Source organism: Anomaloglossus baeobatrachus, chromosome 7, assembly GCF_048569485.1.
Source record: "Anomaloglossus baeobatrachus isolate aAnoBae1 chromosome 7, aAnoBae1.hap1, whole genome shotgun sequence".
Taxonomy (NCBI): domain Eukaryota; kingdom Metazoa; phylum Chordata; class Amphibia; order Anura; family Aromobatidae; genus Anomaloglossus; species Anomaloglossus baeobatrachus.
In genome coordinates this window covers 74845912-74872244 of record NC_134359.1, presented here as the reverse complement: position 1 = coordinate 74872244, position 26333 = coordinate 74845912, and the positions used below count along the sequence as shown (strand labels likewise).

At 47.4% G+C, this 26333-nt stretch overlaps 1 protein-coding gene across 1 annotated transcript in view; it reads left to right on the top strand.

Annotated features, from left to right (window-relative positions):
- The first annotated feature begins 11125 nt into the window (after window positions 1–11125).
- The window catches only part of FRZB (frizzled related protein), a 99971-nt gene continuing 84763 nt past the window's right edge, over window positions 11126–26333 (top strand). The window contains exon 1 of the mRNA XM_075318897.1: window positions 11126–11828. Within this exon, the coding sequence (XP_075175012.1) occupies window positions 11369–11828 (460 nt within the window). The 5' untranslated portion in view covers window positions 11126–11368. The remainder of the gene's footprint in view (window positions 11829–26333) is intronic.

Genomic DNA, 26333 nt, shown 5'->3' with positions numbered 1-26333 from the left:
CCGAGTGGGTTCTGTCCTTTTCAAAGGACCCACGTCCATGGGAAACCCCTGAAACCCCCAGAGGATTGCCACCGGTTCCGGTGGTGGCTGGGCCCCAGCCTACTCCACTGCGGGCCCTTCCTCCAATCTGCCTCTCCGGAGGCGGTAACGGTGGAAGCCACAACAAACATTTTTATTTACATGCCACTAGTTTGTGGTTGCCCTGCAAGTTTTCGAGCCTGTTCGTAAAGAGTTCTTTATGCAACTTTTTGAACGGTCCCAACGGGGACAACGGTGCCGGCAACAACCGGTTTCAATCAGCAGTAAATCAGATGGCAATCAGGTGACTTCATCGGTAGATTATCCTTATCATTTTTGCAAAACTTTCAAAACTTTAAACAGTAGTGGTCCCAACGGGGACGGTGACAACGGCATTCCGCTGCCCTTATGGTGCACCTTCGTCCTCCCCACCCGGCTCTGGGTGGAAGAACACGGGCACCAGCCCCTCCAGCACATAGCAGGCGCGGCGAGGAAGGGCCGCCCGATACCCGTTATTTCCACTCCGGGGGATGTAAGTAGCCTCCATGTCATGCAGAGCGACGACTCCTTCATCTTCTTCCGAAACGGGCTCGGTGTCAGGCCCGGAATCACTATCATCCATCCTTGCGCCAGGCGGGTTGCCGCCAGCTGCCGCAGCTTCCAGGCTCACCACTCTCTCGGCCACTGTTACGAAGGGGTGTACGCCCGACGGGCCAGGCGTAGCGCGGTGCACGGGCAAGGAGGATGGAGGCGGCATGGGGGCCAGGGGTAGACCGGGTCCCTCAGCCACAACGGCCGGTCTCTCGGGGACACAGGGACGTGGGTCACTCACCAGCTCCTCCATCATGGCCTCCATTCCATACACCCGTGCAACTGCAGCTACCTCCTCCACCTCCGCGGTCCACTGCTCCATCAGCCTACAGATCTGGCTCCGGTAGTGTCGGCAGATCCCTGCCATTCGGGCCCTCAGCCATGCTGCTGTCCCGGGCACCGGCTCGGTAGCCTCCGCATAACTAGGTGGAGCGGACATTCTTTGCAGGGGTCAGCGGATCGTGGGGTCCCGGCGTCCCTATCTGTATAGCTGCGAGCTACATGCGGCCAGACGCCATTTCGTCCCCCTTAGTTTCTTTCCGGCTCCTCCTCTATTGGGGCGGGGTTTTGGCCTTCGCGTCTCTACTACTCGAGGAGACGCTCGAGCGGGAACTCTTCGCGCCAAAGATGGCGGCTTCGGCAAATTTTCAGCCGGACACCTCCGGCAATAACAAGGCGCACCTCTACTCAATGGCAGAGCGGTAAGATCCTGTTCGTGACGCCAAGTTGTCGCGGGCGGAGGAGGGGACGCTGCGCTCTCCAACTGCTCGGGTCCGGCCGCTGGTGCTGCTGCTCGGTGGTGGCTCGAGCGGTGGGCTGGATCCCGGGGACTCGATCGGCGCTCCTCGCCCGTGAGTGAAAAGGGGGTTTGGATTGATTGTGGGGATTTATTGTCCGTGATAATGGTGACACCACCGCTGCTCTGGACGGGGATCCCGGGAGCGGTGACAGGGAGCAGCTTTGTTGTTAGTTCTCCCCTCCATGGGTAGGGGGTTGGTTGTCCCGGGGCACGGTGATGGGGTAGGGATGGATGGCAGGCGGGTTACGGGGTCTGGCGAGGTGCAGGGTCGCAGGGGCAGCGCTGTGCCGCACGGCACGGTGGTACTCACTCAGTCCAATGAGGAAGACACAGTTCTCGGTAAAACACTCGGCTGGATGGACGGGTCCCACAGACGGCTGCGGTGTTGTTTCTCCCGGCAGGTTGATGGTGACTGCCTTTCCCTGCACCTAAGTACGGTTGATGGTTCCGATGGGTTCCCACCGGTAACCCGCTCCCCAGCTTGGATATGGGCTGGAGGAGCCCCTCTTTGCCCGCAGGCGCTGGCCCTGAGAAACGGTTGCCTTGGCGGTGGCGGTGTCTCCCTCTGTTGGTTGGACTGTTGCCTTCTGTCGGGACTTGACTGTTTGGAAACCCAGGAGGTCCCCTTCACTAATGGATTCGGCAAATTCACGGCGACTCCTAGCCTTGCCGGGGTCCGAAAAGCCCCTGCCAGATGGTGCTGGCTTCTCTTTGTGTACCGGTCCGGTACTGCCGGGCCACCACCCATCCACGGTCCTTACGGTAACTCGGATAGGCCACTCCTGCAGACGGTCACCACCGTCTGCCAACCTTGCTGTTCCGCCCGGGCCACACACCCGGACGCTCTCAGTCAGTTGCTCCACTACCACACTTTCCTCCTTCCACTTTCACTGTCAAAACTCGACTGTCTGTTTTCCCGCCTCCAGGACTGTGAACTCCTCGGTGGGCGGGACCAACCGCCTGGCCCACCCCCTGGTGTGATCATCAGCCCCCCCTATTAAGGCAACAAGGGTTTTGTGTCTGACTTCGGTGTGCCTGCTGGGAGTGTGGGGTGAGTGGGTGTTGTGCTCTGTGGCCCCTGGCTTGTCCAGGGCGCCACACATCCATCGTTGACACGTCGTTCCTTTTCAAAATATCGTTGATTGTAGATGATGCAGTTTGTTGTTCAACGTTCCCGAGGCAGCACACATCGCTATGTGTGACACCTCGGGAGCAACGAAGTATAGCTTACCTGCGGCCGCCGGCAATGCGGAAGGAAGGAGGTGAGCAGGATGTTAAGTCCCGCTCATCTCCACCCCTCCGCTTCTATAGGGCGGCCGCTTAGTGACGCTGCTGTGACGCCAAACGAACCACCCCCTTAGAAAGGACAGCGACGTCGCTAGGCAGGTAGGTCACGTGTGACAGGTCCTAACAATGTTGTGCGCCACGGGCAGTGATTTGCCCGTGACGCACACCCGACGGGGGCGGGTGCTTACACCAGCGATATCGCTGCATGTAACACCCGCTTTAGTTCTCTTTGTGGAGTCAGCTGAGGAAAACAATTTTTTTTCTCCTATCACAGCTGCCATTTGAATTATGTGACAGGGACCATTTTATTACGTTCTTGGAGAACCCCTTTTAGTCCAAAATCAATCCTGTACCAAAATTAGATAACTGGTCAACTGATCTTTCAGAAAATGTATCCACCTGGCCAAAAAATGTGTTAGATACTTATGATTACTGATTATTATATAATACCATCCTCTTCAGAGAGGAAGAAGACTAGAACTCTAAGGCGGGCTTTGCACGCTGCGACATCGGTAACAATGTGTTACCGATGCTGCAGCGATAGTCCCGCCCCCGTCGCACGTGCAATATCTAGTGAAAGCTGCCGTAGCGATTATTATCGCTACGGCAGCTTTACACGCACATACCTGCCGTGCGACGTCCCTCTGGCCGGCGACCCTCCTCCTTCCTAAGGGGGCGGGTCGTGCGGCGTCACAGCGACGTCACACGGCAGGCGGCCAATTGAAGTGGAGGGGCGGAGATGAGCAGGATGTAAACATCCCGCCCACCTCCGTCCTTCTCATTGCAGCCGGCGGCAGGTAAGGTAAGGTTCCTCGCTCCAGCGGCTTCATACACAGCGATGTGTGCTGCCGCAGGAGCGAGGAACAACATCGCACCTGTCGCTGCACCGGCATTATGGAAATGTTGGAGGCTGCAGCGATGATACGATAACGACGCTTTTGCGCTCGTTCATCGTATCAAAAAGGTTTTACACATTGCGATATCGACTGCGACGCCGGATGTGCATCACTTTCGATTTGACCCCATCGACATCGCACGTGCAATGTCGCAACGTGCAAAGCCGCCCTAAGGGCTGCTTCTCACTTGCGAGTTTCTCGCAGTAGAGCAATGCGAGAAAAACTCGCATTGGAATCGGACACATGTTAGTAAATGATTCAGCTCTCATCTGCGATTTTTTTACTCAGTCCAAATCGGACTGAGAAAAAAATCGCAGCATGCTGCTTTTTTGCGAGTTCCTCGCACCATTTTTCTCAATGATTTCCTATGGAAGGGGATTAAAAGTAGGATCACACACGCGCACCAGCGTTCACATTTGCGAGTGTGGTAGTAACTTCGCTCATTAAATATTCAACAGATGAATCTGACATCACATTCCTAAAGGTAAATTAAATGACAGATGTGTAATAGCTTTTATAGAATTAAGATGTTGCATGAAACTAGCATCGCAAACGCGACACACTCGCGAGCAAAAAGCATCGCACTTGCGTTGCACTCGCACCTAACGTGAACTAAAATCAGCCGAGTATTTTTCAGCCCAGTCGGACCGATTTTACTCGCATAGATGTGTTTCCAGCCTAATGCCACCAATTGGATGTAGCAATATTAAAAGACATTATCACCCCTATAACAACCCTTGCCACATGAGTTGGGATGGAAGTCCAAACGAGACACTTTATTTGTAGACACGTGTCTTGGGATGTTTTTCCCTTCATCTTAAGTTATGTGGCAAGGCTTGTTAAAGGATCAATATTGACTTTAAAGCCAGCTTTACACCTTACAATTAGGTATGCGATCTCGTATGCGATGTGACACGCCCAGGTCGCATATGCGATTGAATGAGATTTCACGTTGGTCGTTCATTTGCTGTCACACGTGCGTTAGTAGTCTATGTTAAATTGATCAATTTTGTGTGCGATCCTTTAGATCATGTGTTCTGTGATGTATGCATTGGGCACCCTTTTTTTTTTTTATTTATTGACTTGCCAAGTGTGTGTAATGTGTAGGGATGCGTTTTTACTATGTCATCTGCCATTCAGCTCTGCTACATGGCCGCTGACAGCAGACACAGACAGCCATGTAGCAGAGCTGAATGGCAGATGACAGCAGACACAGACAGAGCCGCACTGTCAGAATGAACTCGGGTGAACTTCACCCGACTTCATGGTCATGCTGCGGCTCTGTCTGTGTCGCGCCCTGATTAGCGGTCACCAGTGAAGGACTCACCGGTGACCGCTAATCCCCTGAGTAACTGAATTGAGCAGCCCTCTCTCATATACTCACCGATCCCCGATCCCCGGCGCGGCTCTGCACAGCATTCACACTGTTCCGGCGGCTTTTACTGTTTTGAAAAAGCCGGCCGCCCATTAAACAATCTCGTATTCCCTGCTTACCCCGCCCACCGGCGCCTATGATTGGTTACAGTGAGACACGCCCCCACGCTGAGTGACAGGTGTCACACTGCACCCAATCACAGCAGCCGGTGGGCGTGTCTATACTGTGTAGTGAAATAAATAAATAAATAATTTAAAAAAACGGCGTGCGGTCCCCCCCAATTTTAAAACCAGCCAGATAAAGCCATACGGCTGAAAGCTGGTATTCTCAGGATGGGGAGCTCCAAGTTATGGGGAGCCCCCCAGCCTAACAATATCAGCCAACAGCCGCCCAGAATTGCCGCATACATTATATGCGACAGTTCTGGGACAGTACCCGGCTCTTCCCGATTTGCCCTGGTGCGTTGGCAAATCGGGGTAATAAGGAGTTATTGGCAGCCCATAGCTGCCAATAAGTCCTAGATTAATCATGTCAGGCGTCTATGAGACACCTTCCATGATTAATCTGTAAGTGACAGTAAAAAAACACACACACCCGAAAAAAATCCTTTATTAGAAATAAAAAACACAAACAAATTCCCTCATTACCAATTTATTAACCCCGACAAACCCTCCATGTCTGGCGTACTCCACAGTCCTCCAGCGTCGCGTCCAGCTCTGCTGCATGGAGGTGACAGGAGCAGCAGAAGACACCGCCGCTCCGGTCACCTCCACGCAGGTAATGAAGACAGCCGTGCGATCAGCTGATCTGTCACTGAGGTTACCCGCTGTCACTGGATCCAGCGGTGGATGCAGCGGTGGCCGCGGGTAACCTCAGTGACAGCTCAGCTGATCGCGCTACTCACCGCCGCTCCGGTCAGCTCCAGTCAGCAACTGAGGTGAGTAGCGCGATCAGCTGATCTGTCACTGAGGTTACCCGCTGTCACTGGATCCAGCGGTGGATGCAGCGGTGGCCGCGGGTAACCTCAGTGACAGCTCAGCTGATCGCGCTACTCACCGCCGCTCCGGTCAGCTCCAGTCAGCAACTGAGGTGAGTAGCGCGATCAGCTGAGCTGTCACTGAGGTTACCCGCGGCCACCGCTGCATCCACCGCTGGATCCAGTGACAGCGGGTAACCTCAGTGACAGATCAGCTGATCGCACGGCTGTCTTCATTACCTGCGTGGAGGTGACCGGAGCGGCGGTGTCTTCTGCTGCTCCTGTCACCTCCATGCAGCAGAGCTGGACGCGACGCTGGAGGACTGTGGAGTACGCCGGACATGGAGGGTTTGTCGGGGTTAATAAATTGGTAATGAGGGAATTTGTTTGTGTTTTTTATTTCTAATAAAGGATTTTTTTCGGGTGTGTGTGTTTTTTTACTGTCACTTACAGATTAATCATGGAGGGTGTCTCATAGACGCCTGACATGATTAATCTAGGACTTATTGGCAGCTATGGGCTGCCAATAACTCCTTATTACCCCGATTTGCCAACGCACCAGGGCAAATCGGGAAGAGCCGGGTACTGTCCCAGAACTGTCGCATATAATGTATGCGGCAATTCTGGGCGGCTGTTGGCTGATATTGTTAGGCTGGGGGGCTCCCCATAACGTGGAGCTCCCCATCCTGAGAATACCAGCCTTCAGCCGTATGGCTTTATCTGGCTGGTTTTAAAATTGGGGGGGACCGCACGCCGTTTTTTTAAATTATTTATTTATTTATTTCACTACACAGTATAGACACGCCCACCGGCTGCTGTGATTGGGTGCAGTGTGACACCTGTCACTCAGCGTGGGGGCGTGTCTCACTGTAACCAATCATAGGCGCCGGTGGGTGGGGTAAGCAGGGAATACGAGATTGTTTAATGGGCGGCCGGCTTTTTCAAAACAGTAAAAGCCGCCGGAGCAGTGTGAATGCCGTGCAGAGCCGCGCCGGGGATCGGGGATCGGTGAGTATATGAGAGAGGGGGTAAGAGGGATAGACTGACATGGACAGAGAGAGAGGGACAGAGATAGTGACGGACTGACAGAGATTAGTGCATGACAGACATTGTGAGGCGCTTCAGAACGCAGCTTTTCAGCTGCGCTCTGAAGCAGACCTTTTTTAAGCTGCGGTGCAGAGCGCACACCTGCGCACATAGCATCAGACATCAAAATCGTATGAGGGATGTCACACGTTACAATTCACTAGTTTCGTACTACCAAACGTCCAATGTATGAGGAATAAATGACGTGTATGCGATCACCGTATTTTCGTTCAATATCGATCGCATGTAGGTTTCACACGCAAACACGTCACGAACGATGCCGGATGTGCGTCACTTACAACTTGACCCCGACGACGGATTGAAGGATTTATTGAAGTGTGTAAAGCAGGCTTTAGGATTGCTACCCCCCCCATAGCTCTAGAGTTCTAATCTTTTTCTTTGAAGAGGATATTTACATATTTAATTTCTCACAGAAGCATTGCATTGTCTATAAGTCTTCTTATGGCTTGGCCCTCTCCACAAGGAAAAACATTCTCCATGCCCTGTAGATTGTCAGTGAATATGTGATCATGATCTGAGGGATAAAATATTTCTGTGTATAATTTTTTCAGCCTTATAAGAATGGGTGTAAACATATTAAAAGTGAAGTTGATTCTGATTTGTAAGCTGGCAATACATGACAAGAAGCTATCTTTCGAACTATAGTTCATTCAACAGTTATCTCTTCTGACCACTGACGGAACACAGACAGAAGAGGGCCCCTGTGCAAGGACAGTATATGGGCCCTTTGCAGCCCAAAAGTGGAGATGAGTGGACATTTGGAAGTTCAATTCAGAGGGCACAGTCGAACCTTAGATAAGGTTCTGTTTGTGATCCTGACTTGACCCGAACCTCAACGGAAGTCAGTGATTGGGCAGTTCGTGTCTCTGCCCATATGCAGCCAGCAATAAGCAGAACACTTCCGGGAGAGTGTGGGAGAGGTTTTTCAATTTTATTTTTTTGTGTGTGCACATTACATCTGATCACGCTGATTTTAACCCCAGTACGAGCCATTCAAACACTGCACGCGGCTTGCACAGGGTTGAATATCACTCATACCCAAGCACAGCGCTGCTCGCTTGAGTGGTTTGCACTAGCAACTCACTCGAACTTCGAACCCGGACTCTGTTTTTTTAGTCTGTGTTCGAGCTTGAATTTTGAACTGGTTCGCTTATCTCTAACCAAAAGCTCATCAAAATACACAATTCCACCTGTTTTGAAGGTAGAAATGGACTCCCTGGCCTCTTGAGCTCCTGTATGGCCGCACAGGTTTCACCAATGATATTGATATGTCCACCCCTGCTTCTTACTCTCCCATACATAGGAACGGCCAGCTCGGACGAGATTTCCTGTGTTCTCTGCAAAAGAGCCACTGCCAAAATCAACTAGCAATCTCCTCACCAAACAAAGGGTTCAAGCGATTGCATTCCAACCACCCAATTAATTTGACCCCCCAATATAAACTGGTTTGGCCAGATTTAGTTGTGTATGGAGGTCATTATTGTGAAGGGTTAGGCTTGTGATGATGTAAAGTGGCATCTGAAGGCGGCATAATTTTCATCTGTCCTCTATTTATGTAGCTAAATTTTATGTTTCCTTGCAAAACCTCTTTATTAATGATTCTAAGGACTTCAATTATGGACTCACTATGGGGCATGGCAATTGTGCATTGCAGAAGAGGGTCAGACTTGGATCTGCCCTGCCCCCTCTCTCTACAGGGACATTGGCTTTCTCACATTACTGGCTGTCCTGTGGTGGACGCCCTGACCCCGGTCCATACTATTGCCTACCGGAGGCTGTTTACATCTCACAGGTTTCCTGGTTCTGCCCGAAGGCTGTGCACGGCCATGTGTCTTTTCTTAAAGGGCCAGCGTACCCTAACCCGGAAGTGCTTCTCAGGTCAGCTGAGAGGCTGCAGGTACTTTACCCTTTGGGAGGTGCCTGGTCAACGAGTTAGCAACGTTACTAGTTTTCAGGTCCCTTGTGCTGCTGCTGACATTATTTATATTTCAGTGCTGTGACAATTTGCTGACCTGCTGCTGTCGCTTCTATCCATACTGGCCTCCTACCCCAATATCCGTAACTGCAAGTATTCACATCGGTCGCTGCTGACGCTTATCTCTGTATTCAATCCATCCCGGATGAATCCACTACTCTGCCTGCTGCTGCTGCCATTTCCACCAGAGACTGTACTGTGTCCGTGGCGCCAGCTGCTGGGGTACCGCAGATCCCCTGGGGCTGCCCTCTGCCAGCTGCTTATGTGACGCCCTGGACTATTCGGGTTGTCACAGGGTTCTGCACAATCTGCCCTTCCCGTGCAGGACTCAAACCCCCATGGTTCTGAGAACCTAACCTGCAGTGCTGCCTCCACCAGCATTCACAAATCCTAGCTACATCTTGCACCACACCTGTCAGGCACACCAGTGGGCTTCTTAAGCAGGTATAAGGCCGCCCACCTAGGGGTCAGACAGGGAGGAGTCCAGAGAGTCAAGTAGGAACCCTCGAGCTGTGAGGAGTTCTGAGGAAGCTGGGAGTTGTAGCTCCCAGGGGAGAAGCAGACTAGGTCGCAGACGGTGGTCTGGACCTAGAGGAGTCAGACCCCTGGTCGCAGGGAATTGAGGCTAGGTGCCTGGAACCCGTCAAGGAGGACGGTCAGCAGCCTGGTCCTATCACCAGTCAAGAGACCGAAGGCACGTCAGGATACACGGACCCTAGGTCGGGGAGAAGCTTCAGACGAACCGGCAAGTAACCTGCGAAGGACAGGGCCTTTATGGACTGTTCCCACGAAGCTCAGAGATTGGGGCACTAGCGCAACGAGAGGGATACGGCTTTCGTAGCAAGCGGCCCACTGAAATCCCAAACGTGAACTCCTGAGAGCAGGCTCCTTCATTTAGCCATAGTGGGGAGCGGGGCCCGGAAAGCTCCCAGCTACCGGGCCACAACGGAAAATCTAAATTGGTGCCAGGAGGCAGGATACGGACCACCAGGCAGTGCTGCAGTGGACGGGACCCGGACAAGCTCCCCTCAGGAGACAGCGGCAGTCAGAGACTTGGTTTACCCTGTTGTCAGCATCTGCTTCATTGCTGAGTGAGTACCCGACTGACCCCTGCACTGCACCCCCGCATCACCATCCAGAGTCCCGGCGCCTACCCCTACCCATAGAGGGTAACGTCATCTTGCTGCCCCACTCCATCACCCCGGGTACTCCCAACGGCAGCGGCGGTACGCCCAATTACCGTACACCACGGGTGGCGTCACGAACTATACCTCCCCTGTAAATACCCCCTTCTCCATTTGAGTGTGGCCCCTAGCCCCCTGGTCCGGAGACCCTCAAGCCACGTGCAATCACCCCCGGATCCGAGCGGTTCGATCAGCTGCAGGGGCGGCACACTTACAAGCTTGTGTACCTGCTGACACCTTCAGTGGCAGTAGTGAAGAGTCGGTGGCCTGTCCAGTTCGCTCCCCCAGGCAAGTGAAAGGTACCTTCGGTCCAGTATACCCACTAATACAGTGCTCGCCCTGTGAGCATAACAATATGTTTGCAATTGAGAAATGACAAAAAATGGGAGTCTAAATAAAAAGTGCTAAAAATAGGGATCTCCAATATAAATATGCATAATATATGAATAAAAAAATAAAAGTGGACATATATTGAATGAGAATAGACAAATCCGAGACATCACCGCTCACCTTCTGCAGGCAAATGTCAGCGCGAAGCAGAGACCTAATGTATACGGTACACTGAGCTAATGAGCTGCCTTACAAACTGCAGATCTGAATGGCAGTAGTCGTGAGTCCACAAGAAAAGGATTTTCTAATGGCTTTTAGTTTATAAAAACTCCTGCATCTGGTTTAGAAAACAGGATCCATTTTTCAAACATGCTACTGTTTGATTAATTGTAATGATTTGGGAAGTTTAGGTGTGAGCTGGGAAGAAGTTTTGCAGAATTTAGCATCTATTGTAAGGGAAAATTCATCTCCCCCTCCTAAATCCCAGACAGGGGAGGGATGGAGACATCTGAAAGGAGGAGTCCTGGGCACTGGAGTAAAAAGCAGCCGGGGTCCGACTGGTCTTGCATTTATTCCTGACTTCTGCTCCAGGAGAGGAGAACAAGAGACACTTTCACCGCAGCTCTGCCAGACGGTGGCCAAATGGATCTATTATTATATTAATTTTAACCTCTTTTTGCGTTGACTTCTTAGCTCTGTATTCAACATTTTATATATTTTTTAATATTCTTTGCACTTTTTATACTTTTCGAAGCTACCATAACAGTTTTTGTAATTTCATTTTTTTGGTTGGACTTAAAGTTGACATTGACTTCATTCTAACTCTTAGAATGTCCCCTTCTGGGAATTTCTATTTTCTTTTAATGGCTTTGGGGCTGTTGATCACCTTGCCAAGGGCAAAAAGTGCATCATGTGAGCCTGTAAGGATTCCCATGTGCAAGTCAATGCCTTGGAATATGACCAAGATGCCCAACCATCTGCATCACAGCACCCAAGCCAATGCTATATTGGCCATTGAGCAGTTTGAGGGCTTATTGGCCACTGAATGCAGTCAAGACCTTCTGTTCTTTCTTTGTGCCATGTATGCCCCTATATGCACCATTGATTTCCAGCATGAGCCTATTAAGCCATGTAAATCTGTTTGTGAGAGGGCAAGAATAGGCTGTGAGCCCATTCTCATCAAGTATAGGCATACTTGGCCAGAGAGCCTGGCATGTGAAGAGCTACCTGTCTACGACAGAGGAGTCTGCATCTCTCCAGAGGCAATTATTACAGTAGAACAAGGAACTGGTAAGTTCTATGTTATTGTATATATAAACTATTGTTTTATTTTGTTAATGTAAGAAATATAAATTGACAAATGGGCAACCGGGTCAACATTTACAAAGTAGCAATTGTACTAAATGCTCTAGATATTTCCTTAAACCTTGTAAGAACCTAAGATTACCTGAACGGGCAAATAAAAACTGTTATTGCCATGGTCAGTGATTTATTTAGTAGATTGATAATTTGGGAATCTGCCAGTCCAAAATCCTTGGTTCTGACTGACTAAAATTAATCTTTTGAATAAAAAATTTTGGGGGCCAGCTTAACAATTTTGACATCTAGCAAGAGGCCAAAGATATTTCATGTGGGTCAGCAGATAAGCTCCAATTATTCATGCGGGTCAGCTGATAATCTCCAATTATTATCAAGAATGATTTATCATGAACTCTACTATTCATGGTCAATTTCTTTTAAGGCCCTCATACCAGTTAGGTTAAAATTACATGAACCCTCCAACATCGACTTGCCATTCTGACAGTCTAAAGTGTATGGTGCCTCCAAAGTACCCACTCACAGATGATGCAAAGAGAGCAAAGGATCCTGCCTACTGGACATCCAATGGTCAATTATTTTATTCTTCAGGAAATAAACCTCTGCCAGAGGAGTCTGACAGCGGCTGTTTTTTATAAAGTATGTGTCTTGACAGATACTACCCTCCAACATCCATCGGCTTGCCTTCTGACAGTCTAAAGTGTATGGTGCCTCCCAAATACCTCTATGCCAGAGGAGTCTGAGAGCGTATTGGTTTTTTTTTTATAAAGTGTGTGGCTTGACAGATACTACCCTCCAACATCCATCGGCTTGGTCTTCTGACAGTCTAAAGTGTATGGTACCTCCCAAGTACCCACTTAAAGATGATGCTGGAAGAGCAAAGGATCCTGCCTGTTGGATTTCCAATGGTCAATTATTTTATTCTTCAGGAAATAAACCTCTGCCAGAGGAGTCTGACAGCGGCTGTTTTTTATAAAGTATGTGTCTTGACAGATACTACCCTCCAACATCCATCGGCTTGCCTTCTGACAGTCTAAAGTGTATGGTGCCTCCCAAATACCTACTCACAGATGATCTGGGAGAGCAAAGGATCCTGTCTGTTGAGTTTCCAATGGTCCATATTTTTGTTCTTCAGGAAATAAATCTCTACCAGAGGAGTCTAACAGCGGCTTTATTTCTATAAAGTGTGTACATCTTGACAGATACTTCCAATAGATTAAACATTTTGTAACAAATGTATTGTAAATTTAAAAATTTGGGTAGGAGAAAACAGAGAGCGCAAGATAGGGTCTTATCTATGAGATACGGTGAACCTGTGATTTAGGTTTTGCTCACCTGAAGGGGTTGTGTCAGACACAACCATTTGGAAAAATCTTGGAAAGACAACTGCTGTGGCCCCGGTATCAAGGATACTTTGTGATAACCAGTAGGAGTGGAAGGGATTGATAACCACCATGGCGTTTCAGAGTAAGCATCTTCATCAGGATCATCACATTGAACAACACAATGTGATGATCCTGATGAGGGAGGTTACTCCAAAACGCGTAGAATAAGGTCTTATATTGAAGATCCAGTATTCATCTTTATTGCACAGCAGTGCAGCTATCAACCCTTTCCATTCCTACTGGCTATCCCAAATTAAAAAAAATATGATACACAATTTCTTGAATTCACTGACTATAAAACACAATTAAGTCATCTAACCAAGCAGCGTGTCTAATATCACAGGTTGGGTCTCAGAGATCATAGCAATGATGTCACTGTTGTAAAACCGATGACATCACTGTAGTGATACACACTATATAGGTAAGTTTGTACCTTTATTTACATATAGCCCTCATGGATTGTTCAGATATCAATAGAACATTGAGTATATACTCAAACGATTTTTGACTTTTCTGACCTTGAGAAATCAATTCTGTGTTCATAGCCCTCCCTTATATTTGTTGTCAGTGTAAGAACTCTTTCAGATGTCCATGAATTACTTGCATTTCCTAGTAGGGTTTTGTTTTCGAATAAGCCATACCCATAAGGCTGGGGCTAGTTGGTGACATTGGTTGCAACACATCGCAGTGCAATACAAGTAAATTGGATCATATTGCAACCCGAGGGTACTGTGATGAGCACGTCACAAGAAGTTCAACCCCGTTGGATCTTTTATGATTTGCGCTCCGCATTCGCAGTACCCTCTGTGTCGCAGTGCAACAATCACTTATTGTGGTGTTGGGTGATGTAGAGAACTCTGGTGGTGTGGCAGGTGTCGCATCCAAAGTCACCGAGTAGCCCTAGGCTTATAGTCTATGAAACAGTTCATATATTCATAATTTTACAGGGACAAATTGGCCCACAAAAAGAAATGGAATTATACGTAGGATAGGACTCGGCTCTACCACTTAATGATACGTGCTTTGGAGATCAATGGACATATACTAGTAGAATAGCTCCAGTGCTAAAGGATAAATACAAGTAAGGGTTAACTTATGTGATTTTTATTTTCTGCAAAAACAGTACATCTCAACCAGGGCAAAAAACAACGTTTCTGCTACGGCCTTTCTCAAGGTTTTGCAGTTCTGGCAATTGAGGGATAATAGGATGAGTCTGTGCTCTCAGACGATAATGAAAGCATCTGGGGTAAGGGTAAGGTGCCCACGATTGCAACGACTGCCACCACTGATCTCTAGGACTCGGTCCACTTTCTCCGTGGGCAACGTGTAGTTGCACTCTCCATTACCATCCCTCACTCCTTCTATCCTGCTACATGATGAAGAAATTAATCTGAAACCATGGGCACCTTACCCTTACCCCAGATGCTTTCATTATCGTCTGAGACCGCAGACTCATCCTATTATCCCTCAATTTCCAGAAACGCCAAACCTTGAGATAGTCTGTATAGCTGGAATGTTGGTTTTTGCTCTGGTTGAAGTGTACTGTTTTTGCAGAAATTAAAAAAAAAAAAAAAAAAAAAATCACATTGTTTAACCCTTTTGTTGTATTTATCCTTGAATGCTGGAGCTATTCTACTAGTACACAAAAAAATGGAGACATTTAATCTGAGTCATGGATCAATATCACCTACACAAGTCTATGGGTCTGTGAAAATCAGACCGCACACATTGCCATCCATGTACTGTCTGTGTACTATTATGGATAGGAGAACTTTCCAATGTATTTATTAATTTATTTTCTGAGAAACACTGATAATAAAAAGGGACACACTGATCAATCACGGCTGAAAATCACAGCAAAATCACTGATGAAAATGGTACTTTTTTGCTTCCTAACAAAATCATTAACGTCTGAAGGAAACCTAATGCTCAGTTATGCTTTGTCTTTACATAAAGATATAAATATTAAAAGCTCGTTTTTAGAATGTGAATACAGCCCAACAGCTGACCTTGGTGTAGCTCGGTAGAGGACATGTCAACATGAAATATGACAGGTGACACCTATGGCACACTCCCAAGTGATGGACCATGTTGTTTGATCACCATGTCAAACCTAGATGTCATTTAACGTATACAAGTGTGAAAAGAGATATTAGGATAGTGGGAGTTTAAACAGTGCTTTTCTGTAGTTTTTCAAGCAGTCTTCCTTCTTTTGCCAAAAATCTCCATAAACATAATTCTAGGGAATAATTATATCAACAGATAACATTCCACATAATGAAAACTTCAAAAGTTGGCCACAGACAGAAAGTCATGGCTACGATCATGACAAGTATTGTAATGTCAAATTGCCTTAGAACCGCATGCTTACACATACACAGTTAGAATACTTTCATTGAAAAAAGCAGAATTACACATTTACAATGAAAAGAACAGTAATTTTGGTCCAGTATAATGGGCTGCTGATAAGTCTTTGGCTTTACCCAGAAAGAAACAAGATAGGATGATGAAACTACATTTTTTCAACATACTCTCCACTGATGTCAACACACTTCTTACATTGGTATTCCAAGTTCTGTAAGCCTAGCAAAACGAAGGATTTCAGTTGTGCCTCAAACCAGGCATCTGTAGCAGCCATGGCATCAGAAATGGTGTGAAATTTGGCACCCTAGAGGTGTTTCTCCAGGTTTGGAAACAGATTTACAGTCGGAGGGAGCTAGATCTGATGAATAAGGTGGGTGGTCAACCAGCTGGAAGCCCAACTCTGCCAGTTTTGCCGTGGTTACTTGTGCAGTGTGAGCAGAGGCATTGTCTTGCTGGAACAAGATTCCTTTGGACAGCTTGCCGCGCCTTTTGTCCTTCAGAGCTGCCTTCAATTGGTCCAAAAGTTCAATGTAATACCTTGCATTAATGGTGGAATCCTTTTGAAGGTAGTCCACTAGCAGCACACCCTCTTTATCCTAGAACACAGACGCCATCACCTTAGTGGCTGATTTTTGCACCCTGAACTTCTTTGGATGACGAGACCCACTTTGTCTCCACTCTTTTGACTGCTCCTTGTTTTCATCGTCGTCATACAAATAAATCCAGGTCTCACCCATAGTGACCAGTCAATCTAGGAAGTTCTTATCAGTCCGTAACCGCTGACAAATGGACCGAGAAGTTTTCACTTGCATGCTTCTCTGATCTGTTGTCAAACATTTGGGGACCCACTTTGCAGATAGCTTGCTCATGTCCAAATGTTCATGGTTAATGACACAAACACGTTCACAGGAAATCCCCATCATGTCTGCTATTGCTTTAGCTGAAATTCGTAGATTCTCCAGTATGAGGTTGTGCACAGCATCGACGATCTCCGGAACAACAACCACTCTCTGTCGTCCAGGACATTCCTCATCATTGGTGCTGAAATGGCCCGTTTTAAATTTGACAACCCAGTTCTTAACTGTGGAATATTAAGGGCATTGATCCCCCAATGTCTGCGACATATCACCATGAATATCCTTCGTGGACTTTCCTTGCAGAAACAAGAATTTTATCACTCCTCTGCTCTCAGTTGCTGTGAATATCACATTAGACTCTACCATTTTGTATTCCAGCGTGCGTAGAACACTGTTGCCATAAGCAACAAACACAACATTTTCAAAACATATATTAAACACATCAGGCTTTCATGTGATGTAACATTCGTTACTATAGAAACAAAAAAGATCACAAAGCCAAAGACTTATCTGCAGCCCTTCGTAGGTAAAGGCTCATGGTATCTACAGCAAAAGTTCATCTTTAGCCTCCTCCTTCTGACCTAACCACCATGAGAAAACCAAACTTTCACCCTGTATACATTTGTATGTATATCAAAATGCACAATGTTGCAGTATGATTACCACTCTATGGAGCCCTATTATACTTTTTTGTGCTCCAATGTCATGTAGATACAGGGTTATTTTTTTGGGGGGGGATTGTATGACAGTGTTAGAAAAAATAAATCTGTCTGCTCTATTGCATCATATACTACAAGGGCATTCTACAGGAGAAGTAAATATCTATTAGAAAAAAGTCTTAAAGGGGTTGTCCACTACTAATCCACTACTAGTACTAGTTGTCCACTACTAGTACTACTCTTCTGATTCCACTTGCTTCCCCCTTTAAAATAAAAGAGCCTATACTCACCTCCCATTCTGGCGCCGTTCCAGTGCTGTCGGTAAACGCGGTTGGGTGACGTCACACAAGTTCCATGTTCAATCACCGCCAACTTCTCTCCTCGCCTTTGTATCAAATGAGTTAATCAATAGGAAGTGACGCTATGGCTGCCACTCACTTCCTGTTGATTACTCATTTGGTCCTAAGGTGGCGAGAGAGAAGTTGGCAGTGATTGGGCGTGTGGCTAGAGTGATGCAAAAATGTCGTGTGAGCCCCAAACCGCAGTTACTGATAGCGTTGGAACGACTCCAGAATGGGAGGTGAGTACATGGTCTTTTATATTAACGGGAGGAAACAAGTGAAATTATGAGGGGTTGTCCTAGTAGTGGACAACCCCTTTAATTATCGGTAATCAGTAAGCTATTTTGGTAGTTGTGCTAATTTTCCTTTCATATTTCTTTGAGGAGGGGCAATGATTTTTTAACAAAGACCCAAAAATTCAAACTCCTTTCTAAACTTCCAATTTAATCTACGTATCAGACTAGTAAAAGTAATCTAGAACCTAGTCCAAACTCTAAAATTAGTTCCCAGATCAGACTCCAAAATTAGACACTAAACAATATTCTAAAATAAATTCAGACACTAATATAGATTCAGACCTCTGACCAGACCCCCAAAGTTAACTCAGACCTCAGACCAGACCCCAAAATAAATTCAGACTTTCCAGTTACTTAATAAATTTAGACCCCAACCATACACCAAAATCTAGTCAGACCTCAGACCAGACCCCTGTGTTTATTTCCTGCTCCTCGCTTCCGCTCCTGTTCTTACGAATATGATGGGTTGGACTTCTTCCAAACATATTTGTTAGAGAAAAATACATTTAATGTACGTAAAGAAGCATTCTTGAAAAGAGGGTCAAAATTAAAAACTTGGCAAAGTCGTGGGCCAACCATGACAGTTATTACAAAAAATGTCTACAATCGAAGATGTTTTTCCTTATCATGAACTATAACGATGAACCTATTCATATAGAAACAAACTTAAAGGGGTTTTCCCAAAAACAAAAATCCCCAAAAAAACAAAATACATTTTAATTAACAGATCTAGTATAAAATAACTTCTAGAATTGGATGTGTTAAAAATAAATATTCCTGTCCCGAGATATTGTTATAAATATGTGTAATGGATGTGTCAGACTATCCAGGAACACGGTCGGTGATACCACAGCTCCTGGGCAGCAGAGGAAGAAAAAGAAAGTATACAGGCATTATAGCTTGATTCTTTCTGTGAGGTAAAACAAGATTTTAACCAGGCAGAGAAATGGAAAAGGAATATGGCTCAATGGCCTAATTTAACTATGCAATAACAAAGGATAAAAAACCTTGAAGTAATAAATAATACAGAATATTTTTGCTGCTTTATAATATAGTAAAGAGGAACCCTAGGGAATAAAGGATTCCTCCAAAAGAGGGGGAATATGATGATAAAGAACATGGAGTAAGTGATTAAAATAGCAAACTGGACCTCACCTCCTGCAATGTGTGGTACCAATCCCTGACACGTGTATTGGCGGAATGCCGTCATCTGGGGGAGGCACCATACCTGCAAAAGGATCCCTTTATATCAGTTTTCAACCAATCAAGAATAACATCAGCACCATAGTGAATGTAACAGCCCACTTCATTGGTGGAGAATAGAAAGACAGAATAGAGACACATGAGCCAGAACGGGTTTCAACCAATAGTAAACTGTGTTGTGTCAATCTAGATGAAAAAGCTTCATTCATTAGAGCACAGTGAGAAGACAGGGACTGACCATGAATCACAGCTTGGCTGTGTCTGAGACTGCTAGACTACTAGTGCTATGATTGTCAGCATCTGGGAGGGAAGGGTGAAGGTGCCCATGAACGCTCTGAGCAAATGGCCACTTGGACTCCAAGCAGAGATTTCACATACTGTGCTCCAAAAAGAACAAATGTGAATATCTCTACAATGGAGCAATGCAGCACAAAACGGAAAATAGCGGACAAATCTAGGGAACTCAGGGATTTTTAGAAGGTGTTTAACTAACTTTTTTTTACGGAACATGAACTGTGCTTCTTTTTTTCTTTACGTTGTATAAACTCACTTGTGGATTGTTTGTCAAACCCGTTTTCTGTGCATATTTTCCCCATAGACTTGCATTAAGCGGGCTTTACACGCTGCGACATCGCTAGCCGACGCTAGCGATGGCAAGCGTTATAGCACCCGCCCCTATCGTTATGCCGATATGTGAAGATCGGATCGCTACCGCAGCGAACATTATCGCTACGGCAGCGTCACATGTACTTACCTGCTCGGCGACGTTGCTGTGACCGGCGAACCGCCTCCCTTGTAAGGGGGCGGTTCGTTCGGCGTCACAGCGACATCACTAAGCGGCCGCCCAATCAAAGCGGAGGGGCGGAGATGAGCGGGACGAAAATCCTGCCCACCTTCTACCTTCCTCATTGCTGACATGTGGCAGGTAAGGAGAGGTTCCTCGTTCCTGCGGCGTCACACGTAGCGATGTGTGCTGCCGCAGGGATGAGGATCAACTTCGCCCAAGCGACAGCAGCGATAATTGGGAGAGGACCCCCATGTCAATGAGGAGCAATTTTGGACGTTTTTGCAACGATCCAAACTCGCTCCTAGGAGTCACACACAACGAGATCGCAACAGCGGACGGATGTGCATCACAAAATCCGTGACCCCAACGAGATCGCTGTAGCTATCTCGTAGCGTGTAAAGCCACCCTTAGATGTGGAAAATCCGCAGATAAAAAATGCACATGCATTTTTAATGCGTTTTAATCCGCATACAAAAATATCAATACATTTTGTCAAAGTCAAATACCAGGAAGTTTTAAAAATAAAAAGCAAAGCAGCTTTATTTAAAGCATCAGACGCCACAGACAAAAAAACCACAGCGTCAAAAACGTGATGAAAACTAAATGAAAAAACAAGTAAGCTAATTTATTTACAGAATAGGTGCAGAATAGGTGCAGAAACATCAACAACTCACCAAATACTGGTTGTGAGAACATAGCCTAAATGTAAAGTACCCTTTTCTGTTTATCTGCTGGAATTACCTTTCCTCTACCCATCCCCATGTCCTTTGTAAGATCTTTGGATGGAATTAATGGTGTGCCAGTCCTTTGTATTGACCACACCTGTATTTATACATATAAGTGAGATCTCTTCCGAGACATCTTTTTTGCTAATCTAAACAAGCTCACCTTTTCTAATCTCTCATTATGTTAGAGGCCCTCCATCCCATGTAATAAATATAGTTGCCATCTAGCCCGTTGGCATCAAGAAGTGGAGCCCCGGGGGAATGGAAGATAGGTAAGTATGTTATTTAGTATTTTTTATATGTGTACAGGATGTGTGGGGGCTCATACTGTATATATAGGGCTTTGTGGAGGCTAATGCTGTATATATGAGGCTATATGGGGGATCATACTGTATATAGGAGCTATTTAGGGGGTTTGTACTGTATATAGCAGGCTAGGTGAGGGCTCAGGGGGCTCATGCTGTTTATAGGAGGATTTATGGGGGCTCATACTGTATATAGGAGGCTATGTGTGGAATCATGCTGTATAAAGGAGGCTCTGTTGGGGCTCATACTGTATATAAGAGGCTATGTGGGGGCTCGTGCTGTCCAACATGTGTCTGTTTACCCAGTGGTGGACACATAATGAAAAGACCCCTGTCCAAGAATAGCATGTGGGCTCCTTGCAGTCCAATAGTTTTGTCTATGACTTTTATGACAGAAGTGCCTTGCTTCTTTGGAGGGGATAGTGGCTCCCTTGCCCTTGGGCCTCTGTCAGGTTGCACCAATATGTCTGCCCTGTGTTTATGCTTGTTGATCTGGGACACTAAATAACCTCCAATCAGCTGTTAGTTTGCTGGTCCACGGTTGTTTAATAAACTGTTTACACAGGGAGACCTGGCTTCAGATGTGCACTGAACGATCAATAATTGTTCTATTCGGCACATCTGTTTATACACAACTATGTGCTGCTGACTGTACCGCCCCGCGCTCGGCTGCAGCCGAGCCGCTCGGATCCGAGCTCGTTGGTGGGTGGCTCAAACGCCTCCGGACCCGGGGTCACTTCGCTCTGAAAGGGGGTGCTGGCGCTTTTGGTGGGGGTTAGATAGGTGCACGGCCGGAGCCGCGCTTGAGTTTGTGACGCCACCCACGGGTCCTGGTGAAGTTCGGCACCACCGCTGCGATTATTGGGCACCCGGGGGAGATGGTAGTGCAGCAAGATGTTAACCCCTCCATGGGTAGGGATGATGGCCCCGGGACCCGTTGGGGAGTAGCTGGGCGGTGCAGGGCGGTACGCGGCCAGATGGCACTGTTGTACTCACAGTTATTGACACACTCAAGTCTCTGGTAAACCAAGTTGATGGTGGTCGGTGCCCGCAGCCAGCTGCGTCTGGACCCCCACCCGGTTCGGTGGTCCAGGCCTTTCTCCTGCACCGTGTTGTGTATCTGTAGCCTGCCTGCGCTTCAGCGACGGGAGTCCGCTCCCCGGCTTTGTGAATGTCGGGATAGCCCTTTTGCTCGCAGACGCTGGCCCGTGGGATCTCTCTGCCTGTGCGGTGGCTTTCTATCCCCCTCAGTGGGCTGTTGTCTTTAGTCGGGACTTGGGTAGGAAAGGACCTATAGTCCAGACCGCAATCAGTTAATTAACTCAGTCCAGTGGATTCTGGACCTAGCTTCAAGGTCTGAGTACCCCCCTGGGTGCTCCGGTTTCCAAGACGGTTCCCCGGGTCGGTACCGGCGGGCCACTACCCTGTCCCGGTCCACCACGTTTCCACCAAGCCGTATTCCCGGCTCCTGCAGGCTAAGGCCACCGTTTGCCTCCTAGCCAAGGTACCAGGGCTCCGACCCTGGCACCTGTCAGACTTCTGCAGACCTGCTACACAGGCCTGCTTCCACTACTGACCAATGACTACTCACTCACTGACTGACTGTTTTCCTGCCTCAGGCCCTCTGAACTCCTCGGTGGGCGTGGCCAACTGCCTGGCTCCGCCCCCTGGTGTGTCCATCAAGCACTGAGGGAGGTGACTAGGTTTTAATGGTTGGCTGATGACACCTTATTGGGGGACAGGTGCAGTGCGGGGGTCTACCTGTGACTACCTGGCTAGCCCAGGGCGTCACACTGACAACAATGATCTGCGCAAAAAAATCATATCACCCAAGTGTTTTGTTTATTCATCACATAATCGGCAGCTTGTTTAGAATTATAAATAATATTGGGTTATTGGGGAATGAGCGTTACCAGGAACCATCGTTTACGATAATTATCCATTGTAAATGGACAATTAGTTCAACGCAAGACTAATCCAAAGCTGAAACAAAAGACTGAAATGAAATCTATTCAATATCAATACTAACATATTAATTATAATTATTATTTTATAGTAAAAGTATATATAATAGCAGATTCTGTCAAGCAGAAAATATAGCCCAATAGTCCAATATAATAGTGAATAATAGCAAGGACTAAAACTTAGCTTTTAATAAATACATTAAAAGGGTACCAAAGTGCTAGTGCATGAATTGTGCAAATAGCAAACGGTGATGCCAAAATGGCAATAAATCAGAGCAATCTCACCCAGATCTTCTCCATGGATGAGATTAGACACCGGTCCGGGGTTGATCACTGGCTGGAAGAATCAGGGCAATGCGTCGGGTGATGGAATAACAAACCCTGTCATGCCCCGTGGTTAGACTTCCGCCCTGACAAGGGCAGCCCCAAATAAGTTGTCTGCCCCACAACCACAAAATGAAAATATATATACTCCCGACGCGTTTCCCTCTTAATAAAAAAAGAGTTCCTCAGGGGAGAGAGATCAGCCTGCAATGGCAGGAGAGAGAAAAAGATCGACCACTGCAGGCTGATCTTTTTCTCTCTCCTGCCATTGCAGGCTGATCTCTCTCCCCTGAGGAACTCTTTTTTTATTAAGAGGGAAACGCGTCGGGAGTATATATATTTTCATTTTGTGGTTGTGGGGCAGACAACTTATTTGGGGCTGCCCTTGTCAGGGCGGAAGTCTAACCACGGGGCATGACAGGGTTTGTTATTCCATCACCCGACGCATTGCCCTGATTCTTCCAGCCAGTGATCAACCCCGGACCGGTGTCTAATCTCATCCATGGAGAAGATCTGGGTGAGATTGCTCTGATTTATTGCCATTTTGGCATCACCTTTTGTTATTTGCACAATTCATGCACTAGCACTTTGGTACCCTTTTAATGTATTTATTAAAAGCTAAGTTTTAGTCCTTGCTATTATAGTAAAAGTATATCATATTGAGCAGAATTAGGTATGCTGATATCCTCCTATATACAGCTTGCTCCCCCACATAGCCCCCGATATACAGCAGGAGTTCCTACATATCCCCCTATATACAGCTGTACTCCCGACATAGCCTCCTATATACAGCAGAAGTCCCAACATAGCCTCCTATATACAGCAGGAGTCACTACGTAGCCTCCTATATACAGCAGGAGTCCCCACATAGCCTCCTATATACAGCAGGAGTCTCCACATAGCCTCCTATATACAACAGGAGTCCCTACATCTCCCCCTATATACACCTGGACTCCCAACATAGCCTCCTATATACAACAGGAGTCCCCACATAGCCTCCTATATACAGCAGGAGTCCCAACATAGCCTCCTACATACAGCAGGAGTCCCCACGTAGCCTCCTATATACAGCAGGAGTCCCCACATAGCCTCCTATATACAACAGGAGTCCCCACATAGCCTCCTATATACAGCAGGAGTTCCCACATAGCCTCCTATATACAGCAGGAGTTCCCACGTAGCCTCCTATATACAGCAGGAGCCCCCACATAATGCCCTATATACAGCAGGAGTCCCCACATAACACCCTATATACAGCAGGAGTCCACACATAGCACCCTATATACAGCAAGCTCCCAATTTGGGCCACAGATATTATTACTGACTCAGGCCTATGCAAACCTAGCTGTATAAGGGCAATACTGTCTCTTCAGATTATAGGACACAGTTCAGGTCTCTGTTTTTTTCACTGTCACAGGCCACAGATGCAGGGCAGTCAGGCTGGTGTAGTCGGTCACTGGAAATCATTTTAGGCTACAACACTTACCACTTGCCCAGAGATTCCTCTTATACAGTAGTCGTCTTACAGGGTGTCGTCAGAGAGTGGTCTGCATCCATGGCTGTGTCTTAGGGCCACTTCTTTCTGAAGTCGTCTCTTCCCGCAGCCCAGAGCAGGTCCACAGGTCTAGCAGGTTCACTGCATGTAAATAATACAGGGCGGTCTGTATTTATAAGGGCCATTGTTATTTTAATTTCTTACTGGGCCAATGCCAATATTATTTTTTTTAAGACTAACACACTGAGTATGCATCAAAGAGAATACATCATAATGCTCATTAAAGCCAGTTACTTGGTGGTCTCCTAAAAAGAGTCACCCCTTGGCTGGGCCCTTCCCGGAGGGATATTTGGCTGGTTTCTGTGTTGAGACTCCTAACAGAGGCTCCACGGACCTTTTTGATTTGCATATTTCCCAGGGGGCAATGTACCTAGGATTTCACTGTCTTGAGCGCCCTCGCTGGCTGCCGGCAGTGTTTTCTCTGGCTGGTCTCCCCGAGATCAGTGATTGTTTTGACTTTACTGGTTTTAACAGTTCATTTTATTGGGTTTGTGCCCAATTTACATCAGACCTGAAACACCATGGAGTACATGTTTAAAAACCGAACCAGTATTTTTGGAGAAGGGGCTTTTGGACATGGCAAAATGTGCACAGGGTTAGTAGCGCAGCACACTGTCTCCATGGGGTCACGTAATCTGATTTAGAATGACCATAATGTGATGCACAAAATACAGCATCCAAATTTCTATAGTGCCTGGTCTTCAATATTTTGCAAGTTTCTTTTTTGCAGCATTCAGTTTGCTGGTATGGTTCCAGTTTTTCACTGTGTGCATCAAATTTACAAACATGCCAGTGCTAATTTTGACACATTTTATTGCATACCTGGTACATAGAAATGTAGCGCCCCCTGAACCACTCAGGGCACTAGTAGGTACTGCATCTGTGCCACCCCCGTGGCAGCAGCCGGGCTGCTCGGATCCGGGTTCTCAGTGGCTCGAGGGTCTCCGGACCTGGGGGTCGTGCGGCCACTCAAATGAAGGGGGTATTTACAAGGGATTATAGAGTTCGTGACGCCACCCGTGGTGTGTGGTAATTAGGAGTACCACCGCTGCAGTTGGGAGTACCCGGGGATGATGGAACGGGGCAGCAAGGTGTTAGAACCCTCCACGGGTAGGGGGAATGCCCCAGGACTTGGTGTGTGGGAATAGGCCGTGGGATGCAGGGGTCACTCTTGTACTCAGTCCATTAACAGACACCAACAACCGGTGCCGCTGAGGGGAGCTAGTTCGGGTCCCATCCCCAATGGTGCTGCCTGGTGATCGGTGACCTGCCTCCTGGCACTAAGTTTACTTCGCTGGTAGTTTCGGTAGTGTGAAACTTGCCGGGTCCCGCTCCCCACTGTGGCTAAGTGTGGGAGCCTGCTCTCAGGGTTCATGCTTGGGATTTTCTGGACTGTTTTGGGTGGAAAGTAATATCCCCCTCGTTGCGCTAGTGCCCCAATTCTGGAGAGGTTGGGAACGAATCTTGAAGGCTCCGTTCTCCACGGGTAAATTATCGGGTTGCATACAACTATTCCCCGACCTAGGGTCCACGTACCCTGTCGTACCTTGGTCCCAGCCTGGTGATGGTGCAAGGCTGCCGGCTGTCCTGCTCGACAGATCCGAGGCCGTTGCCACGATCCCCTGTGACCAGGGGTCCACTACTCTAGGCCCAGACCACCGTCTGCCACCTAGACAGTCTCCTTATGGGAGTCCCTGCTCCCGACCTCCTCAG